At 32.8% G+C, this 25,177-nt stretch overlaps 2 protein-coding genes, 1 long non-coding RNA gene and 1 pseudogene across 4 annotated transcripts; 2 read left to right on the top strand and 2 right to left on the bottom strand.

The window, feature by feature from the left end:
* Positions 1–823: 823 nt before the first annotated feature.
* LOC148563094 (uncharacterized) lies at positions 824–2,228 on the top strand. The gene is made up of 4 exons (XR_015886111.1): positions 824–981; positions 1,065–1,130; positions 1,752–1,802; positions 1,959–2,228. It is a non-coding gene; the product is annotated as an uncharacterized LOC148563094 (long non-coding RNA).
* Positions 2,229–3,195: 967 nt separating this feature from the next.
* Positions 3,196–4,746, bottom strand: LOC148563093 (sugar carrier protein C pseudogene; annotated as a pseudogene).
* Positions 4,747–16,557: 11,811 nt separating this feature from the next.
* Positions 16,558–17,245, bottom strand: LOC148563092 (uncharacterized). The gene is made up of 3 exons (XM_088491164.1): positions 17,204–17,245; positions 16,833–17,069; positions 16,558–16,710 (listed from the first exon to the last, which is right to left on the bottom strand). The coding sequence occupies exons 1-3, from the start codon at positions 17,243–17,245 to the stop codon at positions 16,558–16,560; spliced, it is 432 nt and encodes a 143-aa protein (XP_088347290.1).
* A 55-nt stretch (positions 17,246–17,300) lies between these two features.
* On the top strand, positions 17,301–24,813 carry LOC107632839 (sugar carrier protein C-like). 2 transcript variants are annotated; one of them, XM_088491417.1, is made up of 2 exons: positions 17,301–17,315; positions 23,305–24,813. In XM_088491417.1, the coding sequence occupies exons 1-2, from the start codon at positions 17,301–17,303 to the stop codon at positions 24,811–24,813; spliced, it is 1,524 nt and encodes a 507-aa protein (XP_088347543.1). The 2 variants fall into 2 exon arrangements, with proteins under 2 accessions (XP_088347543.1, XP_016191970.2); XM_016336484.3 differs by lacking the exon at positions 17,301–17,315 and having other exon boundaries at positions 23,263–24,813.
* The last annotated feature ends 364 nt before the right edge of the window (positions 24,814–25,177 follow it).

Raw genomic sequence — 25,177 nt, 5'->3', positions numbered from 1 at the left:
CACTTCCAATATTGTACATAAATTTAAAAAAATATAACTTTTTAGACAGCGAAAAAAAAGGATAATATATCTTCATGAATGAACTCAACCAAATCTTTTTAGAATTTTGCAAAGTAGAAATACCAGAGATAGAAGGAGTGCGACGTGGGGAAAGAGACAGGGGAGGCGCGGGAGAAGGGGGCGGTTGTGCGTGGTGCGAGGGAGGAGATCAGGGATGGAGAGGAGCCCATCGATGGAGGAGGTGCGAGGTGTGCGTAAGGGAAGTGTGCGTCGCGGGAAGAGCGCGTCGTCGAAGGAGGAGATCGTCGCAGAAGAGTACGCAACGCGGGAGAAGACGAAAACGGCTACAGATGAGAGGGGGAGGCGCTGCAGCTCTGGATTTTTACGGAACGAAAATTTTACTAGTGATTTAAGATTTATTTTAAAATTTTAAATTCGAAATTTTGAATTCTAACTAATTTGATTTTTGGATGTGTATTTAAATTGTAATATAATAATTAAATATATTAAATCTGAAACAAAAATTTAAAATTTAAATTTAAATTATAAATTTTAGTTTTATTTAGTTTGTATTTTGAATATGTATTTAATTTTAAAAAGATACTAAATTTGTTTATAATTTTTAGATGCATTTGTTTTATTTTTTTTAAATTATTATAATAAAAGACTGAATATTGTACAACTTTTAAAAAATATCTAACTAAATTATTAAGAAAATTATTGGTTACCTAACAATCATAACCTTTATTTTATTTAGTTCAAAATAAATAAAATGATCAAGTTATTCCTGCATATTAAAAGAAAAAACAAAAATGAAACGCTCACCCAATCCTCCAAACAACCATTTCCCCTTCCTCCTTTCTCAATCCCCATTGTCTCCCGTCAGTTCAACCCATTTCTCCGGCGTCACTCTCTTGCTTGGCATCGAGTTCGCCGTCGACGAGGAAGCTTTGCCACCGCTTCTCCAGTGCTTCGCATACGGTTCTCTCTCTCCCTCTGTCTCTCTTTCACTTTCGATCTCTGTCTCTCTCTTGCCCTCTCTCACTTTCTTCTGTTGGTTGCAGGGGATACTAAATAAGAGCAAATTGGTTGCTATTGATGCTGGAAACAGGGGCTACCCTCCGAATAAGGTATGTAAGTTGATGATTACGATGTTTTTGACACCAAATTTCTGATGATTTGATGATGACACTGATCTGAGGTAGTTAACATCGTTGTTAAGTTTGCATAAGGTCACAAGTTGAAAAGTTGTTTTCCACAGTGAGTGCTTTTGAGTTTGTGGTGTTTGAAATTTAAGGGGAGAAAATGAAGGTTAGATGGTGAATTGGTGATTGAGTTTTGGAGCACATAACCTAGTCATGTGTTTGCTGTTTTTCATTGTTTTTCAAGAACCAAAATTGCTTGCAATTCTTTTACTCTGCCAGATATTTGCAATTATGTCACTGAGAGCTAAAAAAAAGATAATTTTGTTTCATTACAATTTTGTTAGCTGAACTTGAATTTAATCAACTCAATTTAACTATTATGCCTTTGCATTCTTCTACTTGTGTTCTATTTAACTATGATGCTTTTGATTCTCTTTTGCTGATATCCTACAATCAAACTTCAAGCTATTTTGGATTAGAATTGAAGTTCTCTAATTTGTATAAAGCATGTCTGCAGCATTCAATTTATTTGATATTACCTTTCATTAAAATTAAATGATGATATAGAATTTCACTTACAATGACAATGTATATTTCTTCTTCAAGTCGAGGGCTTGTCAAGAGTATGCTGCGGAAAAATCCAGAGCTTAGGCCAGCGTATGTTTACTTGCTTGACTTCTTAACTGTTACTTTCCATCTTTTAAACTGTGTATTAACTGGTGAAAAGTTGAAAATCAAAATCTACCCTTGCTGTTTGAATTTGCTACTAGTTTATTGATAGGTTCAATTTATTTCCTCTCTTTTGCTGAACAGATCTGCTACATATACTATCATCTACTCCGAGACATCCAAGCCTCATTGAGCACACCAGTGAGAAAGCCAAAGAAGCTAAAGATATACAAGTGAGAAAGCTAGTGGATATATAGCTTATGCATCACAGAAACTCTTGGAAGCAAAAGGAACTACATATTAAGTTATAGTGTTGTGTTTTACATTGTAATAGGAGCATTTGTTTGTATTTGTGAACATGTTATAAAAGCAAGTATATGAATGAATTAGATTGGCTGGTTTGTTGACATTGAATTCTTGAAATTATATTGGCTGTTTTGGAAAATAATTCTCTTCTTTACCTAGTTACAAACAAAGCGAATGCAAAATCTGATTCAACAAGGTTTTCAAAACAACTAAAACTGTATATGGTCATAATTTCATATAAACCATTAATATAGATGGGAATAACAATTTGCTAATAACATAAATGGTAGGAAACTATGAATTTGGCATATTGAAACATAGCATGAGTAAAATTTTTATGACAACTTGCTTGATTACTACATTCTTGATTAATATTCTTCCGTTTTCCCTTAGTTGAAGAACTTCTATAACGGTAAAAATCAACTGGCTCAAAGATAAATACTAGTAGTAGCAAATAGCAACACCGAATCTCAATCTTTTTCTTGTAAATAACCTAACTCTTTCATAAATCACATTTATAATTAAAGCTAGTATCACAATAAGTGAAGTTAGCTATAACATTGTAGTGTCCAATCATAAATCATATTCACATCTAACCACATATCCATCAGAACTCCTCTCCCCATTACTAGAAACAAAACCCAATTTTCATAAATAAATGACTTAACTCACCATGTTAATGTCTCTTAGCTGCAATTTCAGAGCCTCTGAACATTCATGGTGGTTTTTGAACAAACAAGCTACTAGTAATATTGTGTCATACGTTTTTTAAAATAGCATCAAACAAATTAAGATATAAAATTTTATATTTTTTTTAGTTATTAATTCTTATTAACGCTGAAAAGTAGACAACAACTTAAGATATGAAATTGCGTGAGAAGAACATTTAATAATCTCATTAAGTAAAACTATTAAAATTTGAAGAAGAACAGAAAAAAATGTATTCGACTAAACCAAATTCTAAACAAAAACTTAATAACAAGTGAATTGTTTACTAAAATAGAAAAAAGAAACTTAAAAAAACAATAGAGTCTAAATCACTTTTGGTTCCTAATTAAAATGGAAACTGTCTTAATCAACACGAGTTATCGACCTTGGCATTAGCTTCTTCGCTTGCAGACTTGACAAATTTCTTCCAAAAAGAATGGTTCTGCCACACAACAGACATCTCTTCGATGGGAACTCCCTTAGTCTCGGGAAGAAACTTATGAATAAAACCGCTCATGACCAAAACAAAGAAAGCAAAGAAGATGAAGAGGCCAAATTTCATGTGGCAGAGCATGGAGGTGAATACTTGAGCAATTGCAAATGTGAAAATCATATTGACGGACACATTAATACTCTGAGCTGCAGATCTGACTTCAAGGGGAAATATCTCGCTAGGAACCAACCATCCAAGAGGACCCCATGACCATGCAAATCCCATGACATAGATGCATATAAATCCCACCACAAGGAACGCATACCATTTTGGCAAGATTCCGGGGTTTCCATCCACTCCAAATTTACTTGCTATCGCGGCGGTTATCACAATCTGACAGATAAACATCTGAGCACCGCCTTCGAGAAAGAGCTTGCGCCTTCCAACTTTGTCAACGGTAAAAATTGAAACAAAGGTAGCAAGCGCATTAAAGCCACCGGTGATCATGGAAGACATAAGAGAAGCGTTGCTGCCAAAACCAATGGTTCTGAACAAAACAGGAGCATAGAAAGTAATGACGTTCATGCCAGTGAGTTGCTGGAAGAAAGGAATGGCTATAGCCATCACAAGCTGAGGCCTATAATGCCTCTTCAACAGAGTGGCCCATGGGTGTTTCACTGCCATGGACGATTCACTCGCCTCAACAAGGTCCTTGAACTCTTCGTCCACGTCACTGGTTCCTCTAATCTTGATCAGCTCTTGCTTGGCTTTCTCATCTTTGCCACGCTCGATCAAGGAGCTCGGCGAGTCGGGGAGAAAGATTGCGCCGATGATGATCATGACGGCGGGGACAGCCGCGAAACCCAAGCTGTAGCGCCAGCCTTCACCGTTCTCCATCTTGGCGAAGAAATAGTTGAGGACGTTGGCCACAAAGATTCCAATGGTGATGGCCAATTGGAACATCATGTTAAGGGCTCCTCTGTATTTGTAAGGAGCAACCTCCGACACATAGATTGGAACAGACTGATTGGCACATCCAATTCCGAAGCCAAGCAACATGCGACCAACAATGAGCATCCACACTTTCTGAGCAAAGGCATTGAAACCGGCACCCACGAGGAACAGAATACCGCCGGACAACATGGTAAGACGCCTTCCAAAGATTCGAGTGATGGAAGACGCAAAAAGTGATGCCACCAGAGCAGCCAAATACAGGGAGGATGTAAAGAGTGTCAAAACCTGGCTGTCAAACCTGCAATACTGATTGTCAGATGGCTTCATGTTCATCTCCTTTGCATACACGTCTGGGAAAAATTTCTTCAGAAAAGGATCCATCGATGTAACTCCACCTGAGATGCCAAGATCATATCCAAAAATTAGTCCTCCAAATGCAGCAACCATGCACGTCACAAAAACCCGGAAAGTGAGTTTTCCCGGATATTGCTTCCCATTGCCGGATCCCTTTCCAATGACTCCACCCGCCATTGTTATATTTGATCGGTTAATGGAATTGCTAACAAGGGAGAAGAGAAAAATAATTACTGATGATGAGGGAGAGATATGACTAAGAGAAGAGAAGAGAAAAGAAACGACTAGTGTTTGGTTTGGAGTTGAGTTGAGATCAGCCGAGAGAACAAACACTACATATTTATAGATGGATTCATGACTTTTCTGCCGAATTATTATCTTTTTTTTTATCTTTTATTATATTATCTATCTTCTATCTTTTGTTTAAAATGATACTAATTATATATCCTCATTGATTTGAGATCAGACGACAGAAAGAACGCAAAGACTACTATATCTATACATCTTTTGACACTATTTTAAATATTAAATCAATAAGCAGTTTAAATAAATCTATTTTTAAACATTTTAAAATAATATTTAAATGAAATTTATCCATATCTATATATAGATAGATGGTATTAAATTAAATTTAAACTGCAAAGACTACCTACTTATATATCTTTTGAAATCGTTTTAAATCTAAATCAATAGACAGTTTAAAATAAATCTTATCTTTAAGTATTTTAAAATAAAATTTATCTATATCTATATCTATATATAGATAGATAATATTAAATTAAATTTAAATAAAACAACAAAACAAAAGTCAAGTTATCTAATAATAAATCAAAATTTAATTTTAAAAATAAGATAAAAGATTGTTAAATGTGCTTTATCTTCTAAAAAATTTTGGAACACTATTATATATAGATGAGGTCAATATCAAACCAATCCACTGATAATTTATTGATGAAAGATAATACTAATTAAGAAGTTAAGTGAAAGAAAAAAAAATTTTAGATTGGCTAGGAAGAATAAAAATGCAGTGCCATCCAACATCTATGAACGGAAGCTACAAGCAGAGCTTTAAGAAAGACAAAAAAGATGGTTCGAACGAACATGATTACAACAACTCTTATAGAAAGGCGAAGTTAATGGCAGCATTCTTAAAGCACCGAATTAACATGTATTCAAAGAAAGAGAGCTATAGTTTAAGCAGAAGATGGATTGATCCCTTCTCTGCTCCTCCGACTGAACTTGAGGCTCTGGCCATATCGAAGATCACTTATGATGATGAGAGTTCTCATTTCTATAGGCAAAAATACCTTGCAGTGTACAATTCTATGAAAAAGTTCAATAGTGATCAAGACAAGTTCATCAAGAACAAAATACACAACTGGTTTCGGATCAAAAACTCAAAAGAGCAATATAGAAGTAAATCCAAAAAAATTATTGCTGAGTTTAACAACAATGATAAATTATCTCTTTCTAAATTCGTAGACATTGCTAGTTCTTTTAAAGTATTCTTTTGTTATTTCAATGTGCAGTAGAGTTTCAGCAAAAACTAATTTAGAGATAAATTTTTCAATCTCTTCATTAATTTTATTTTATATAATCCATCTCTCAATAGTCATGTATATACACACATGGCCACCTTATATCTATATCCATCTTGTTGCATAGGATTTGAAACTTGCCGTAAGCACTTCTTTTTTTCTTTTCAATATATTTTTTGTTTGTTAAATGACCTTAAGAAATATCATTAAAAAATTAGTTTTGAGGCAAGTTTAGTTTAATTTAAATAAAAATTTGCTTAATTTTTTAATGTTTATTGGATTGTCCGTTGTCAGAGACAAAGCGATTTCAAAACCAGGCCATAATTCATCAGATTATCTTGATTTTTGAATGAACAAAATTTTTATTCTAAAAATAAACTCCTAAAACATAGATTTTTTTTAGTTGGTCACATTCTTTAATCTATAATAAAAAAAAATGAGCTGCCAATTTAAATAATTTTGTTTTGAACATTTTTTTAAGAGTTTAAGAAGATGTTAAAGCAAAAATAATACAATAATTAATTACAAACATTAAATAAATAAATATAGAATAAAATCCTTAAACATACACAAATTATCTTAAATTTTAATAAAATAAAAATCAACACCTCTGTTAAAGAACTATTTTATACTCTACGTTTCTACTGTCTCCTCTTTCTTCCTTTTCCACCCCTCCCCTTGCTATCTTTTCCTCCATGATAACGCCTTCCTCCACCACTGTTGTCTAATGCCTTGTTATGATCAGATTTTATTTACATCTCTTCTGGCCATAAAAGAATATGATCGATATACTTCCGAAAACTAATTTTTAGTTGTGTTATCTTCTTTAGTGTGGAAGCACACATTATGGTGTAACTGACTATTTTGCAGATTTTTTTTTTATTATATTTATTTACTGTTAGATGAAATGAGATGATATTACTGTAATTTTGTTATATTTATCTATTTTTTGTTTAAAATAATTTTTTTTTCTTCTAATTTGAACAATATTAACTCTCTAAAAAAATATGGAATATAAGATTAAGATAGAGATAATCAAGTTTTAAATAAAAATTAAAAGATATAAATTAGAGAATATCAAAGTGTGATCAATATAAAGATATTGTATAAATATGTGACATATAAGTTAAAATTTTAAATAACAGAGGAGCTAATAAAAAATCTGACAAAACAACTTAAATAACTATCACTATTTTTTACTTATTTAAATTGAAAATGATTTAATTTAAAAATAATAAACTATTTATGAGTGAAGCCAAATTTTCCTTTTCATAAAATCAAATATTTATAAAAATAAATTAAATAATAGTTTAATTTGATACACTGAATATTATATTTTATCTTTAAATTCATGCATTTAAATAACTATTTCATATATTTTACTTTTACGATTTGATATTTGTAAAAAAAAAAATTATATTGCATATGAAAATTAAACTTTAAAAAAACAGTCACCTAAATAAAATAAATTGACCTTAATATTACATGAATGTCATAAATTGAGTTAAATTTCAATTTGACCCTTGAAATTTGGTCTGATACTCAGAATGACCCCTACAATTTCGTCGACCCCAATTAGAACCCCCCAAATTTATAATTGTGGCTCCAACTTGTCTTTGTGATCATCTCCGTCACCAGAATGCTGATCTGAGGCAATTACACGACACAACAGACACTACTTAAATGACGATGTATTGATTTCGTGTCCAAACCCTTTGGAAACCACGTCGTTTCAATTTTGTGTGGGTTAAAATTTATGATCGTTGTAGTGGGATGAGAGTTTTAACCCGCATAAAACTGAAACGACGTGATTTTCAAAGGGTTTGACCGCGAAATCAATACGCTGTCGTTTAAATAGTGTCCATTGTGTCATGTAATTGTCCCAGACCAGCATTCCGGTGACGGAAATGATCGCAAGAACAAACCGAAATCACAATTGCAAATTTGGGAGTTCTAATTGGAGTCCATAAAATTGTGGGAGTCATTCTAAGTATCAGACCAAATTTTAGAGACCAAATTGAAATTTAACTCATTATAAATTTGTTACAATTTTTCTTATTTTATTGTGTGCAAGTTGTAACGATTTAAATTTAATGTAAATCGTTTTACAACGATTTAGTAAGTAAAGTCATTAGTAAATCGTAAGTAATAGATAATAATCATCTAAGCACATATATTTAGTTGGCACTCTGCACTCATTTAGTTGAACTTTGTGATAAATAGTAGCATGCTACAGGAATTTAAGACACATGAGGAATAAATCGTCACATTTTACAACGAATGCAACTGAAATAATGAGTCAATGCAAATAAAGATAGAGTCCTACTAAAACAAAGAATAAAATTAAAATAGAGTATAATTAAAAAACAAATTCAACTAAAACAATGAGTACAAAGCATGTATGACCAAGACAAGCACTTGCATGAAATTAAGGAGCTTATTTTACTCTTTTAAATAAACTATAGTGATAACTCGTGTTAAAATCTTACCATATTATCCCATAATAATTGTTATTAGTTTTTAAAATATATTAATTTATTATCAATTTAAAGTGAGATAATATGATGTTAAATTTAGGTTGACTTTGACCCATTAATTTACAATGCTTCCAAAAAATTTCTGACTATAATATTATTAGGTTTTTTATAAATTGGGAGGTCTATTTACTGTCATATAAATCATATATCCGACAACAATATTATTAACATGTTAATCCACTAATATCATTTTTTTCAAATAAGTGTAATAGTAATTCTAAACAACAAAGTATTTATATAACCAAATCATAATACATACGCGCTTTTTTCTTCTTTATTTGTTTTTTTTTTTTCTTTCTTTTTCCTTCTCTTCATTATTCCTTCTTTTTCTAGTTGATTATTTCTCCTTTTTTTTCCTCCTTTTCTTCCTCCTCTTTTTCCTCCTCGTTCATTACTATCATCATTATCTTCGTCATTGTTATCATGATTGGTATTGTTTTCTTTTTTTCCTTATACTTTTTTTCTTATTCTTATTTATCTTTTTTTGTTTGTTTATTTATTTGTATATTTTAAAAATATTTTGTGAAGGAGAAGAATAAGAAAGAAAAATAGAATACAAAAAATCACAATGAGAACGAAGAAGAAGAGAAATGACACCGAAATTTTTTATATAAAACACAAAGTGAAATAGAAATGACATCAAAATTTGTTATATAAAACACAAAAATGTTACCATAATAAACACAGATTTAAATTTATCTTTCTGTCATATTGTAAGACAATTTGTTGCTTAGGACTTAGGAGTATACCATTCAATTTTCGAAAAATTTTGTTTAGATAAAATCCTCTATTTTTGAAGTAAAACATAAGAAGATACAAAAAATTTGTTTGTATCAATAACAAAACATAAAAGAAAAGGAGAAGAACATGTTTGGAGAAAAAAAAGAAGACAAAACATGAAGAAAAAGTAAAAGAATAAGATATGTTGGAAGAAATTTTGGTGTCATGCTTGAGAAATTTCAATGATATTTTAAAAAAATCTCGGTACTATTTTTGTTTTTGATAATTTTTAATTAGTTAAGAAATTTTCTGTGTCATTGTCAAAAAATTTTGGTGTCAAAATTCAAAAATTTCTTGTGTCGAGCTTAAAGGATTTCAGTGTTATTTTTCTGATAAATTTAACACAATTCAAAATTTCCCTTTTCCTCCCCTTCGTCGTCATCTTTTTTTTCTTCCTCTTCTCTTTCTTGGTTTTTTTTATAATTTTTTTTAATAAGAATAAAAATAAAAAAGAACATAAAAAAATACTACAATAATATCATAAAGAAGAGAAGAAATAAAAAAAAATTGCAACAACAATAATAAAAAATCAAAAAAGAAAAAATACGCAAAAGAATGCAAAAAAAAATGTATGATTTACACACACATTATGAGATTAATTATTTTTTTTATAAGATGATAATTATAATTTTATTCAAAAAAAAATATGATATTCATATTTCAACTCATACATAAAACAAAGAGAAAATATGAAGTTATGTATTATTCTTTGGTCTACTTACAAAACTTATATTTTAAGGATTTCTAAATCTAATGCCAATCTAAATCAACGCTAATTCATGCCTAATAGAAAAAAACAGCTTTTTTATTTAAATAAAATAAAGAGAGCTCAATATCACTAGATTTTCTTAAACCAATGTTTAAAACATGAATCTTCTGTTCTTTTTAATATATACACTACAAAAAAACACGTTTTCTGCTACGCTTTTAAAGTGTGGCGAAAAGCTGAAAAAAGCGTAGCAATAGCTTTTTGCCACGCTTTTTGAGCTATTGGGACGTTTTTGAAAGGGTCACATCTGCAAAGGTGCCAGTTGCTCTATCACCACGTTTTATTTTTTGTTAGCTTTTAAAGCGTGCCAATATCGAGATATGGCTACGCTTTTAAAGCGTGAGATAAAGCTACGCTTTTAAAGTGTGACTGTTGATGCCTACTGTACATTATGGCCACTCTTTCAAAGCGTGCCAATATGGGGAGATACAGCTACGCTTTAAAAGCTTGCCAATAGAGGAAGATATGGCTACGCTTTTAAAGTGTAGAAAAAAAAGCGTGGCCATTGACCTTTTTTCTTGTAGTGATAAATCATCCAAGGGTTATTTGTATTAGATAATATATTAAATACTACACCCTAGAATGATTTATGCATGGAAGTCTTAAAAAAATACACATAAATCGTCCCAACGTACTGAGCTTCCCAAAATGAACATAAATAGTCCCAAGGTAAGTAGGTTTATACGTTTTTTCCCTAAAACACATTAGGGTAAGACAACTTATTTGCATCCACAATACACAACATCCTAGTACAATTTATGTGCAACACGCTAATGTATAATAGGCTGTGACAATTTATGCATATAATCAAACCCTCAATAGCTTCCCATGAGTAACATTTGCCAAAGAGAACCCCCATTGACGGTGACGAAGGTCTTCGAAGGAAGGAAAGTTAGGGAAGAAGACGGTCCATGACAAAGGAGGAAGAAGAATCCTTGGGGTCAACGGCAGAGCCAGGCACGACTAAGTGGGTACCGGTGCATAGCGCAGCCCGAGGCGAATGATGGCAACGACAGCTGCGAATCGTGGTGGTGGAAGCGTTGGTGGGCTGCGGAGGGGGAAGTTTGCGGCAGGGCTAGGCAGGGTAGGGGGATAAGCAATTTTGGTGAAAGATGGCAAGGAATGAGGGAGACATGTACCGATTGAACGGTATTGCGCATTGAAGGTTCCATAAGGCTTAGAGAGGGGTTGAATCTATGGCCTTCTTTAACTTTGATTAATTAAGCCATAAAACCAGAAATTAAACTTGGCTTCTGTTTGGTCTACGCAGCGGATTATGTAGGAGACAATTTTGTTTTGTCTCATAAAAATTAGAAAAATTAGAAAAAATAGAACTAGTAGAGAGGAAGAAGGTGACACAGCCATATATCCTGGTTCAGTTGCCTTGTGCAATGCAACCTACATCTACTCTCCACCACAACGTTGGTAGAATTTTCACTATCTTTTAAGTATTACATACACCAATTCTCTAGGACTTAAAGTAATCATATCTGAGACACATCAAGTTTCAAGACAAACTTGATTTGGTAATGCAACTACCTAAACTAGACACACTAAGTGCTTACCCAACTTAGCAAGAGATACCTCTCAAGTACTTGATACAACATAGAAAACAACCAAAAGAAATCTGAAATCACTCTTGATTTTTCTCTCAATTGTTTTCCTCAACCTTTTTACTCAATGGCTTTTATCAACGCCTCTCTCTTTTCCTTTTTCCTCATACAAAATACAAAGAAAGATATACACCACTGAAACAGAAACACAAATAGTTAAACATGAAGGAAATGATGATTCACAGCCTTTGTTCTATAAATTGAACCGGATTCAGCTATCTCTAATGAAGCTCTCCATCTTAGCGGAATGTTTCTTTGATGTAGAAACACTGTCTAAAATATTGAACTCTCTCAAGGAAGCTCTCAAACAAACTTAGATTTTGGTTCTCTCTTCTTAAACTCTAATGAGAATTATTTTTCTTTTTATATCTTGATCAGAGCCACAGTTAGGGTTTTTTCAAAGTCAACTTCTTGAACCCTGAATCACATGTCATCCTTCTTTCTCTTTCTTCAATCAACCCCAAAATTAAGAATTTGAAATCTGGCTATTGGCTTGACCAAGGAGGAAATAGCAGTAGAATCTTGTTTGCTCAGTGATAATTCCAAATCTAAACCCTTGAAAATGTGCTTTAGCTCCAAGTAACATTGTAAGCCATTGATTTACAACAGAAAAAGTTCAGCCACCTCTTTCCTCTTGTTACTCGAAATGGTGGTGCAGAGAGTTGGAAAAAAAAGTAAAGAAATCAACTTGCATGCAAATGAAAACTAATTACTTTTAACCTCTGACTTAGCTTAACATGCTTTTGATTAGTTTGATTGGACATTGCTTTCTTTATTAACTTTCTCTTTCTTTCTTCTCTTGTGTGTGAGTTCAAAGATGAAGCTCTCTCTCTTTCTTTCTTATGTTTACCCGAAGTGCACATGTGAAACCTAGCTTAGGTTTGATTCACTAAAGCTTGGTTGGCATTGGGCTTGGTCTCTGGATCATTTTCCACTTTAATCAGTAGCCTTGGGTAGATTAGTCTTCATAGGTTTGGGCTGCAGTATTCTCTTTTGGGCTTGCACACCTGCAACACATCATCAAGGCCCATTTGGGTTATTAACCCAATTAACATGTTTGTCATCATCACTGTGTTAAATATTTTTCTTAACTCAACAATCTCTCTCTTGATGACAAACATAGTTTCAAAAGATAAAATCAAAGGAATTGAATTAGATCAAATTAAGACACTTCCCTTTAATGATGTCAAGAAGTTTTGATGTACCCCCTTTCTTTCTCAAGGGTTGCTCCCCCTTAATGTGTGCTCTTCTTTTGTTTTCCGTTCATATATATACATATAAAGAACACAACTATACAAAACATACACATGCTTGTACAAAAAGTTGTGATTCAACATTTTCGATAACTTGATAAAAAAAATCCATCATGCATTAAACAGCACCCAAGCTATGAAATCAAGCAACATATCATGATTCAAGTGTGATATCAACACTAGTCCAAAGTTCATTCAAACACCTTGTTTATGTCAAACCAATGTCACATTTGGCAAAAAAAAAATCAAGGTATTAGAGCCATCAGCAAAAAATTTTAAAAAATGAGTATGCACTTAATCATTCCATAGTAGAACAACTTATCATACCACATGCTTGAAATCAAAACTGCCCAACAAAACTAACTATAAAACTAACACTACTACTACTCCCCTTTTTGTCATCAACGAGGATACTAAAGGCAACTCAACCCTACAAAAACATGTTAGCAGAAGAGGAATATATAATCCGAACGAAAATAAGTGCAAATTAAGTAGTTGTTAGGGTTTACAGTCATCTAAATCATAAAACAGTATCCAAAAAAAATTACATTATGTCAACCAGCAAAGAGTCAAAAAAACAAAAATCAGCAACAAGAGACATCTTCAAGCATCCGAGCCATTAGTTCGGTGCGAGGAGGAGAGAGTGAAGGCATTGGAGATGGAGTGAAGGTTGGGTTTTTAGAAGGTGAAGAGCCTCTAGGTTTTTGCAGACCTCGACGGACTCGGCAAGTATAGCTGGGGTTCGGCCACTTTGTCCTGGTTGTATAGGTGTCTCTGCAGAGTTGCTAACCGTAATGTTAAGAATTTAGTTGGGCCACTAACACTGCTGCAGTCTTGGATATTTTGGTATTTCCCCACATTCGGGCCCAAAGGGTTTGAGACCATTTTCTAGCTCCTTGCATCGAGGTGAGTACATTTCATGAATGAGGTTTATAGTGCACTAGTTATATACTTTTTTTCTAAATTTAATGCTTATCATTATAAATCTTCCAGGTGGGATAGGTACATGCCATCGTCAGATGAGTAGGTTCCTCGGGTCATCGCTACTCGACATAGACTAGACATGTTGAGTGTTGATGATATAAGTATAAGCTTCCATTACTTGCTTTAGATTATACTGGTTCATTGTTTATGTTTATGTCATAATAGTTGAATCTGATCAATTGTCATGTTGCAGTTTATTTGGATGCCATACAACACTCTTAAGGTTATCTAAGTAGTCCATCGTGATATCCTCAGGCCTGAGCACACGCTATTATGGAAGTCGACTACTGCGTTGATTTACTTTGCGTCAATTGAGTGGCATCAGGTTGACAAAGTTCTATCTCAACTTGGGAGAGTTCAGCACATTCCCGATCCAACCATCAACATTTACTTTCTGTTGTTGAAGGATGGTTGAGGACCAACCCAATGGTTCTTTGAAGTATTCGCCACATGGCATAGTATTGGGACCAAAGACATTAAAGCGTGCTCGCATTTGAGTTAGTGCCAAATCTTTGACCTTCGGCTAAGTATCTTGAGTGGTGGTATAGGGTAGTATGTAGATTCCTTTCACACGATCAGGACCTAGTTGACCATCGCCAGGCTAGGATTCATATTGCTATTCCAGCTAGACAATAGGGACCAAATGTCCCAGACAATCGACGTATGGATACTCGTGAGTGTGTTGGCACCTGATACAACCAGCCTATGGCAGGCAGGTTCAATAATGTATTTGGATTGGATGAGGAACATGACATCGATGATGATGATGATGAGGGAAGTCAGAGTCATCGAGGAAGTTAAGGACACGATGAAGGTGGTGCGGGTGGCTTTGGTTGGGGAATGGATGGAGGAGCTAGTGGTTCTGGAGGTTCTAGAGGTAGAGGAGTTGGGGGCTTTGGAGGGCAGGGTAGTGGTGGTTAAAGGTTCTTGTGTTGCTGGTGGGGGTGGGGGTGAAGGTGGAGTGGTTGAGGCTTACACACTATTTTCGAACTTCGGTAGCTCGAACCAGATGGAGCAAATGTTTGGTGCTGGCAGTGTTTTTGTGCCTGAGATTGCACAATTTGCCAGCCTAGGTGGTGATTATAAGCCACAGTTTGAGGGAGGTGTTGTGGGAGGTCCATTTGTGATGGGTGGCACTCCAACATCTACCTTTGATGGACATACATAGATACCATCTACTGATTAGTTGAAGCAGGTTTCAGCACCTGTGGTTCTGCCACCAAATCCAATGTTCCAGTCACCCAGAGGAAGAAGCGCATCATTAAGCCAACAAAGTGTGGCACTGGGTCACATATGTGATAGTTATTGGGTTTGGATATGTTAGTGTTATTTTATTATTATGTTATCACTATGTTATTGTATCTTTTACCTATTATGGTACATTGGGTTTGTAACTCTTATATTTTGAAGTCTTTGCATCATATTATAGTTTCTCCTAGTTATTGTATTATCTGAGTTAATGTCATGTTGGATGTAAAATTTAGTGCAACAAGGAAAACAACTATAAGATAAACATGATTTACGTGAATTCAGTAACAATAGATAACATACACCACATCGTCCAAGACATTGTGACTAAAAAACACAAGTAGTGCATCACTAGAAACATAACATAAAGGTGACATAAAGCGAACATAAAATCCTAACGGCAAAAGCTAACCTGCAAATAACATAAGCTAAAAGGAAAGTCACAAAACGGCAATGCGTTGCTCCCTTCATGAGCACCAAAAGCACCTGGGTGATAGGGATATTGTCTCCTAGTACGACCCGAAAGCCTACACATACCACACCTCTTTGGGAGATCATGATCAGTCTCATCCATACTATTTCTTATTCTTGTAGTCCGAGGATGACCAACTGTAGCTTGCATCATGCCAGGATCAGAGATAACCTGAAGACCCTCATACAAGGGCAGAAAGTCATCATGAATTGGTGGAGAAAAACTCATCTTATAAATATTGAACACGGTGCTGAGGTGATACACGTCATTAACGTAAGTCCTCCAATCTAGTTTGCAATATGAACATGCTGCAAGCACATGACGACATAGATAATGGAGGGCTTGAAAATATCCACAGTCGCATGTGTGCGACGATAGCGATACCGTATATTTCTTCCCCATGTCGGTGTAATCTCATCCACAACAAACTCTGAGTTTTCTCTGTCATATAGATCAACCCGCATATTTCTGGAGGCCTGTGGATTCTTCTCAATCGCCTTCACAAGTGTCTGACATAATTCTTGCCTAGCCCCGAGCTGCAACTCTGCTTCCTTTCCTTTCTTAACAAAGAGCTCAGCCAAACGCTCATATGTTGACTTAACAAGTGAACCCACTGATAGGTTGCGTGTACCCTTTAGGATGGCATTAATACACTTAGAAATATTTGTTGTCATATGACCGTATCAGCGGCCGTCATCCTGATATTGGGTCCACAACTCTAATATGATCCTGTTGCACCAATCAAGCATTGCTGAGTCTTCCTGCTTCAGGATATCCATGTAATATTGATGCTTCTATTCAGCCTTCGCATATGTTGCATTCACAAGAATCTTTTGTGCATCCTTAGACTTGAAGTTTAGCACAAAATTAGCAGCTATGTGTCTTGCACATAATGCACAATGTGCGGTCAGCGGGAGCCACCCACTATCTTCGACAACCAAGGCAGCCTTGATTACGTTGTGGCAGTCAGAGATAATTATAATGCCAAGCTAAGGAGTCACGTGCTGACGAAGGTGACCCGGGAAAAACTTCCACGAATCCGTCTTCTCGCACTCGACTAACCAAATACAACTGGGAGAATGTTTGAGTTTCCATCTTGTGCAATCGCCATTAGTAAAGTACCTCCATACTTGCCATATAAATGAGTACCATCGATAGATATCAGTGGCTTGCAATACTTGAAGGCCTCAACACACGGAGGAAACTTCCAAAACAATCGATGAAAAAACATCCTTGTTCCATCGACTGTATTACTAGCCCTAACAGGTAAAGTACGCAATGCTGCTATAGTGCCAAACATATATATCTGAACTCCAATGATCCACCTCGGAATCAGGTTGTAAGACTCCTCTCAATTCCCACATATATATGTGCAATCGTCTTCTACTTAGCCATCCACAGCTTCCTGTAACTGGGCTTGAAACCAAATTTTGATGAGACCGCATTCTGCAACACTTTCACGTAGATTGATGCATCCGCCATGACCAATGATAGAATTGACGCACAAAATACATGATAATTGAACTGTCTGCGATCGATGGATATCTCTGTTGTAAGACATGTGTGCGGCCCATTGTACTTTCTAACTTTTCAGTAGCCTTTCTTCTGTCGCATAGTCACATGTATTAGCCAATTACATCCATTCCCAAACTACACAAACTTTTCATGATACTTCAATTGATCGGACTCAAACACTTTATACTCAACATCCCGACGAATATTATAATTCTTTACCGTCAATACAACTTCCTCTTTGCTTTGGGACTGCTGGCTGATTTGAAACTCGTCTGTGCCAAGCGTACCAAGCTTGTTTCCGTGAATAGCAGGGAGCTATTTATCTGAAAATGCAGATTTATTCATTTCCTCAAGTTCTAAATTAGAGAAGTGTGGAGGGTACTGTTGTGTCTGAGAGCTTAACTGAGCTTGCGATCTCCTGACACGTATTGTGTCTTCTTTGCCGTCGGTATCATCACCAATAATGGGTGGTTCCAAATCCGACCCATCATTGCTTATAGCCTCGGCAAGTGGATCTCTATCTCTGACTTCCATGAATGCTGGTGCACCATCCTATACAGGTGTTGCTCTCATTACAGCTGCAAGCTCTTCGAAGGTACGGACATCACCCAAGTCATCTGCATTATCTGCATGAACGGGAAAATCTGCTACAAATGATGGAGACGAAACATGGGCAGTAACCTCATGACCAGTTGGAATGACCCTAGAACTCCGTTCTATCACGCCAGTTGGCGAATTTAGAGCAGATCTACCAGAGCTACTCTCTACATCAACCATTTTCGCAAACAATTCCATAGCGTCCAAATCTGAAAATCTAGCTTGACTGTGAAATATAACTCGCATGTCCTCATTACCTAGAATCTCATATTTTTCAAACATAACATAACCTTGCCTGAGTGAGATAGAAATCTGAAAAATACTTGCTTTACACGTTTTTTGCTGTACTTTCCTAACTTCTGTAATATACTATTTTTTAAATCTATCAAAATCATTGACAGATTTACAAACACACCAATCTGCTTTTTACTAGAGAACGTAACATCATCACTTATGTTTTCATCAATTTTTTCTCGGTGATGAACTAGCAAAAACACACCATCCGCCATCTCTCTCGAAACTCTCAATTCATGTCTGGCTCGTTGTACACCATATTCGTTTATTTATAGGCTCATTGTCTTCATAAATCGTCTTAGGGTCTTGAGATTTATGTATTCGCACGTAAATTCTCACCGTGTCTTGAGGGTTAGCTTCCAACACGTAAATCATCACAAGGTGCTGTGGTTTAGGTTTGAACGTAATCCCAAGGTGCTGTGGGTTAAGGGAAAAAAGCGTAAATCGTCACAAGCTGAAAGGATTTACGTTCATTTTGGAAAGCTCAATACCTTGTGACAATTTATGTGACTTTTTTAAAGATTTTTATGCATAAATTGTCTTAAGATGTAGCGTTTAATATATTACTTAATACACACACTTTTGTAACGATTTATATATTAATAGGAAGAGAGGTTCCGCATTTTTAAAATTAGTTTAGAAAAATCTGGTAATATTGGGCTCTCTTTATTTTATATAAATAAAAAAATCTAACAAATTTTTTATGAAAATATCGAATCGTAAAAAATAAAATATATCAAAAATATTTAAATGCATAAATTTAAAAATAAAATATAATATTCAAAGTATCAAATTAATCTATTTTTTAATATACTTTTACAAATATTTGATTTCATAAAAAAGAAAACTTAACCTTACTCCTAAATATATTATTATTTTTAAGTTAAATCATTTTCAATTTAAATATTATTAAAAGTAGTGATAGTTGGTTTAAGTCGTTCTATCATATTTTTTTATTAGCTTTCTTGTTATACAAAAACTTAAATTTATATATTCCATATTTATACATTATCTTTTATATTGATTACATCTTGATATCCTTTAATCTATATTGTTTATTTTTTATCTAAAACTTGATTATTTCTACTTTAATCTTATTTACCTATATATTTTATTTTTTTTGGAGAGTTTAAATTGTTCACATTAAGATAAAATTATAAAAGATGGATAGATATAATAAAGTTATAATAATATCATCTCACTCATCTCATCTAACAATAAAAATTAAATAGAATAAAAGATAAGAAAAATATAAAAGTTCAGCAGAAAAGTCATAATATGTCCTTGCGTGAATCCATGTATAAAATATCATAGTCTTTGTATGAATCCATGAATAAAATATCATAGTCTTTGTATGAATCCATGAATAAAAATTCGGCAAAAAAGCACAAAATTTAGATTTCAGAAAGTGTGTTAGATCATATTTTTTTATTGATAGAAGCTATGCAAATAAAATCCGATAAGAATAAGGCATTAGGTGGCAATAGTGGAGGAAGGGTCATCACAGAGGAAAGAGTGGCAGAGAAAATGGTGGAAAAGGAGAAAAGTGAAAATAGTAGAGCATAAAATAATTTTTTAGTAGGGATGCTAATTTCTATTTTTATAAATTTAAGATAATTTGTGCATGTTTAACCAATTTATTCAATATTTATTTAGTTAAGGTATTCAGTTAATTATTGTATTATTTTTGCTTTAATTTTTTATTAAACTTTTAAAAAATTGTTCTAAATAAAACTATTGAAATTGGCAGCTCATTTTTTTTTGTTATAGATTGAAAAAATCGACCTATTTAAAAAAATCTATATTTTAAGAATTTATTTTTAGAATGTAAAATTTGTCCATTCAAGAATTAAGATAATCTGATGGATTATTCTTGATGTTTGATTTTAAAATGGTTTTGTCTTTGGTAACGGACAACCGAATAGACATTAAAAAATTAGCTAAGTTTTATTGAAATTAAACTAAACTCATCTCAAAATTAGTTTTTCAATGATATTTTATAAGTTCATTTATTAAACAAAACATATATTGAAAAAAAAAAAGTGCTTATGGGTGAGTTTCAGATCTCAGACAACGACAAGATTAAGGCAAATAGTAAATTAAGGCAAATAGTAAATTATATACCAAGGTTACACAATTGATATGTATAAGAAGAGAACCAACTTTTACGTTTAATAAGAAACTTGCAAATTTTATGTTGGAAAGAAAGTCATTCTATTGATATGATTTTAATTTATTTTTCAATATTTTATTGATTTCGTGTATTATTTCCTATTTGAATATTGAAATTTTAATTTTATATGAACTCAACTTTTTTATTAAAATTAAAGTATTAAAATAATCTAAAACTAATTAATGTACCAACAAATTTATTCATACAAAATAAAATTCAATGTTTTAAAAAAATTATCTACAAAATGTAATAATATTATTGACAAAATTATCTAAATTTTGTGTTAATTTTTTATTTGAATCAGGACTTAAAGATATTCGCTTAACTTTTGCTTTTGCCTTTTGCATAAATAATTTTGTACATAATATAAAGATTTTCAAGCATACTATGAACATATGTCACTTGTATCAAAATATAGAATGATCTCATATTTATAAATACATTTCATAATCAATATATTTGATTCTCATTGTAATTAAATTTTATAAATAATATAATTAAACTAAATTCATATTTATAGCCGGATACGAATAAAGTACAAAATTTATTGGTGAATAATTTTACATTCATAAAAAATTGAATATTTCATTATGGCAAAGTTTGATTACTCAATTACAAAATAAAAATGATTATTATGTTGTGAAAATAATTATTTTGGAGGTTATATTACATTTGCAATATATACAAATATACATATATATGATAATTAATTTTTATTATTTATAAAAATATTATATGTATATTAAAAATAAATTATTAAATTAATTATTATATATTTGTGGGGTGAATGTCCATTCTGTCCCTAATAATGTTTTCAAAGAATCACGCGGCCCCTAATAAAAAAATATCTTTACTAATTTTTTATATTTAATTTTATGAGATTAATTAGTCTCTTTTTTAATGATTTTTTTTCGAAATATGCCTATATAATATGTTAATTACTAATATATTTTTTTATTTAATAAAATGTTTAAATAAGGTTAAAAAAGCATCCTAAACAAAAGATAGATAATATAATAAAAGATAAAAGAAAAGATAATAATTTGATAGAAAAGTCATCATATAAAATATCAGTCTTTGCAATCTTTCTCTAATCTCAACTCGATTACAAACTTTGAGAAAGAAAAATATCATTGTTGCAGTATTTTTTATTATTATTTTTGTTTGATTTTCTTATTTTTATTTTTATTAAGTTAGAAAAACAAAAAAATTATAAAAAAAAAATAAGAAAGAGAAGATTAAAAAAAAAAAGATGACCATAAAGATGAGAGGAAAGAAAAGAAAACTTTTTGAATTATGTTAAATTTTATTCGAAAAATAACACCGTTTTTTAAGTCTGACACAAAAAATTTATGAATTTTGACATTAAAATTTTTTAATAGTGAACTAATTAAAAATTACAAAAAACAAAAATAGCACCGAAATTTCTTTAAAATATCATTGAAATTTCTCAAGTATGACACCAAAATTTTTTCCAATATATTTTATTCTTTTACTTCTTTTTTTTTTTTTATATTTTGTCTTCCTTTTCTTTATCTAAACATGTTCTTTTTTTTTATGTTTTTTTATTGATACAAATTTTTTTATATTTTGTTATTGATACAAAATTATTTAAATGCATGTATTTAAAGATAAAATAGAATATTCAGTGTATTAAATTAAACTATTATTTAATTTATTTTCACAAATATTTGATTTCATGAAAAAAGAAAACTTAGCTTCACTCGTAGATAATTTATTATTTTTAAATTAAGTTATTTTTAATTTAAATACAATAAAAAATAGTGATAATTAATTAAGTTGTTCTGTCAGATTTTTTATTAGTTTCTGTGTTATTTAAAATTTTAACATATGTCCCATATTTATACATTATCTTTATATTGATTATACCTTGATGTCTTTTAATTTATATCTTTTAATTTTTATCTAAAATTTGATCAATCTCTATCTTAATCTTATCATGTATATATATTCCATCTTTTTTTAGAGAGTTAACATTATTTAAATTAAGACAAAAAAATTTTTTTTATCTTAAACAAAAGATAGATACATATAATAAAATTATAATAATATTATCTCATTTCATCTCATCTCATCTAACAATAAAAATTAAATATAATAAAAGATTAAAAAAGATAAAAAAAATTCCGTATAACAGTCTGTTACACCATAATTTGTGCTTCATCTATATATAATAGTGTTCCAAAATTTTTTAGAAGATAAAGCACATTTAACAATCTTTTATCTTATTTTTAAAATTAAATTTTGATTTATTATTAGATAACTTGACTTTTGTTTTGTTGTTTTATTTAAATTTAATTTAATATTATCTATCTATATATAGATATAGATATAGATAAATTTTATTTTAAAATACTTAAAGATAAGATTTATTTTAAACTGTCTATTGATTTAGATTTAAAACGATTTCAAAAGATATATAAGTAGGTAGTCTTTGCAGTTTAAATTTAATTTAATACCATCTATCTATATATAGATATGGATAAATTTCATTTAAATATTATTTTAAAATGTTTAAAAATAGATTTATTTAAACTGCTTATTGATTTAATATTTAAAATAGTGTCAAAAGATGTATAGATATAGTAGTCTTTGCGTTCTTTCTGTCGTCTGATCTCAAATCAATGAGGATATATAATTAGTATCATTTTAAACAAAAGATAGAAGATAGATAATATAATAAAAGATAAAAAAAAAGATAATAATTCGGCAGAAAAGTCATGAATCCATCTATAAATATGTAGTGTTTGTTCTCTCGGCTGATCTCAACTCAACTCCAAACCAAACACTAGTCGTTTCTTTTCTCTTCTCTTCTCTTAGTCATATCTCTCCCTCATCATCAGTAATTATTTTTCTCTTCTCCCTTGTTAGCAATTCCATTAACCGATCAAATATAACAATGGCGGGTGGAGTCATTGGAAAGGGATCCGGCAATGGGAAGCAATATCCGGGAAAACTCACTTTCCGGGTTTTTGTGACGTGCATGGTTGCTGCATTTGGAGGACTAATTTTTGGATATGATCTTGGCATCTCAGGTGGAGTTACATCGATGGATCCTTTTCTGAAGAAATTTTTCCCAGACGTGTATGCAAAGGAGATGAACATGAAGCCATCTGACAATCAGTATTGCAGGTTTGACAGCCAGGTTTTGACACTCTTTACATCCTCCCTGTATTTGGCTGCTCTGGTGGCATCACTTTTTGCGTCTTCCATCACTCGAATCTTTGGAAGGCGTCTTACCATGTTGTCCGGCGGTATTCTGTTCCTCGTGGGTGCCGGTTTCAATGCCTTTGCTCAGAAAGTGTGGATGCTCATTGTTGGTCGCATGTTGCTTGGCTTCGGAATTGGATGTGCCAATCAGTCTGTTCCAATCTATGTGTCGGAGGTTGCTCCTTACAAATACAGAGGAGCCCTTAACATGATGTTCCAATTGGCCATCACCATTGGAATCTTTGTGGCCAACGTCCTCAACTATTTCTTCGCCAAGATGGAGAACGGTGAAGGCTGGCGCTACAGCTTGGGTTTCGCGGCTGTCCCCGCCGTCATGATCATCATCGGCGCAATCTTTCTCCCCGACTCGCCGAGCTCCTTGATCGAGCGTGGCAAAGATGAGAAAGCCAAGCAAGAGCTGATCAAGATTAGAGGAACCAGTGACGTGGACGAAGAGTTCAAGGACCTTGTTGAGGCGAGTGAATCGTCCATGGCAGTGAAACACCCATGGGCCACTCTGTTGAAGAGGCATTATAGGCCTCAGCTTGTGATGGCTATAGCCATTCCTTTCTTCCAGCAACTCACTGGCATGAACGTCATTACTTTCTATGCTCCTGTTTTGTTCAGAACCATTGGTTTTGGCAGCAACGCTTCTCTTATGTCTTCCATGATCACCGGTGGCTTTAATGCGCTTGCTACCTTTGTTTCAATTTTTACCGTTGACAAAGTTGGAAGGCGCAAGCTCTTTCTCGAAGGCGGTGCTCAGATGTTTATCTGTCAGATTGTGATAACCGCCGCGATAGCAAGTAAATTTGGAGTGGATGGAAACCCCGGAATCTTGCCAAAATGGTATGCGTTCCTTGTGGTGGGATTTATATGCATCTATGTCATGGGATTTGCATGGTCATGGGGTCCTCTTGGATGGTTGGTTCCTAGCGAGATATTTCCCCTTGAAGTCAGATCTGCAGCTCAGAGTATTAATGTGTCCGTCAATATGATTTTCACATTTGCAATTGCTCAAGTATTCACCTCCATGCTCTGCCACATGAAATTTGGCCTCTTCATCTTCTTTGCTTTCTTTGTTTTGGTCATGAGCGGTTTTATTCATAAGTTTCTTCCCGAGACTAAGGGAGTTCCCATCGAAGAGATGTCTGTTGTGTGGCAGAACCATTCTTTTTGGAAGAAATTTGTCAAGTCTGCAAGCGAAGAAGCTAATGCCAAGGTCGATAACTCGTGTTGATTAAGACAGTTTCCATTTTAATTAGGAACCAAAAGTGATTTAGACTCTATTGTTTTTTTAAGTTTCTTTTTTCTATTTTAGTAAACAATTCACTTGTTATTAAGTTTTTGTTTAGAATTTGGTTTAGTCGAATACATTTTTTTCTGTTCTTCTTCAAATTTTAATAGTTTTACTTAATGAGATTATTAAATGTTCTTCTCACGCAATTTCATATCTTAAGTTGTTGTCTACTTTTCAGCGTTAATAAGAATTAATAACTAAAAAAAATATAAAATTTTATATCTTAATTTGTTTGATGCTATTTTAAAAAACGTATGACACAATATTACTAGTAGCTTGTTTGTTCAAAAACCACCATGAATGT

Source organism: Arachis ipaensis, chromosome B6, assembly GCF_059453495.1.
Source record: "Arachis ipaensis isolate K30076 ecotype BB chromosome B6, ASM5945349v1, whole genome shotgun sequence".
Classification (NCBI taxonomy): Eukaryota; Viridiplantae; Streptophyta; class Magnoliopsida; order Fabales; family Fabaceae; genus Arachis; species Arachis ipaensis.
Note: the sequence above shows the minus strand (reverse complement) of the source record. Positions and strands in the feature narration are given on the sequence as shown.

What these genes read in the sequence shown, in the direction of transcription:
- LOC148563092 (XM_088491164.1), bottom strand. Translation starts at nt 17,245, where the DNA reads ATGGCGGATGCATCAATCTACGTGAAAGTGTTGCAGAATGCG. An exon ending in TGAAAGTGTTGCAGAATGCG is followed by an intron (nt 17,070 to 17,203) that starts GTCTCATCAAAA and finishes ATTGGAGTTCAG; the next exon opens with ATATATATGTTTGGCACTAT. An exon ending in ACTCAAACATTCTCCCAGTT is followed by an intron (nt 16,711 to 16,832) that starts GTATTTGGTTAG and finishes AACGTAATCAAG; the next exon opens with GCTGCCTTGGTTGTCGAAGA.
- LOC107632839 (XM_016336484.3), top strand. Translation starts at nt 23,263, where the DNA reads ATGGCGGGTGGAGTCATTGGAAAGGGATCCGGCAATGGGAAGCAATAT.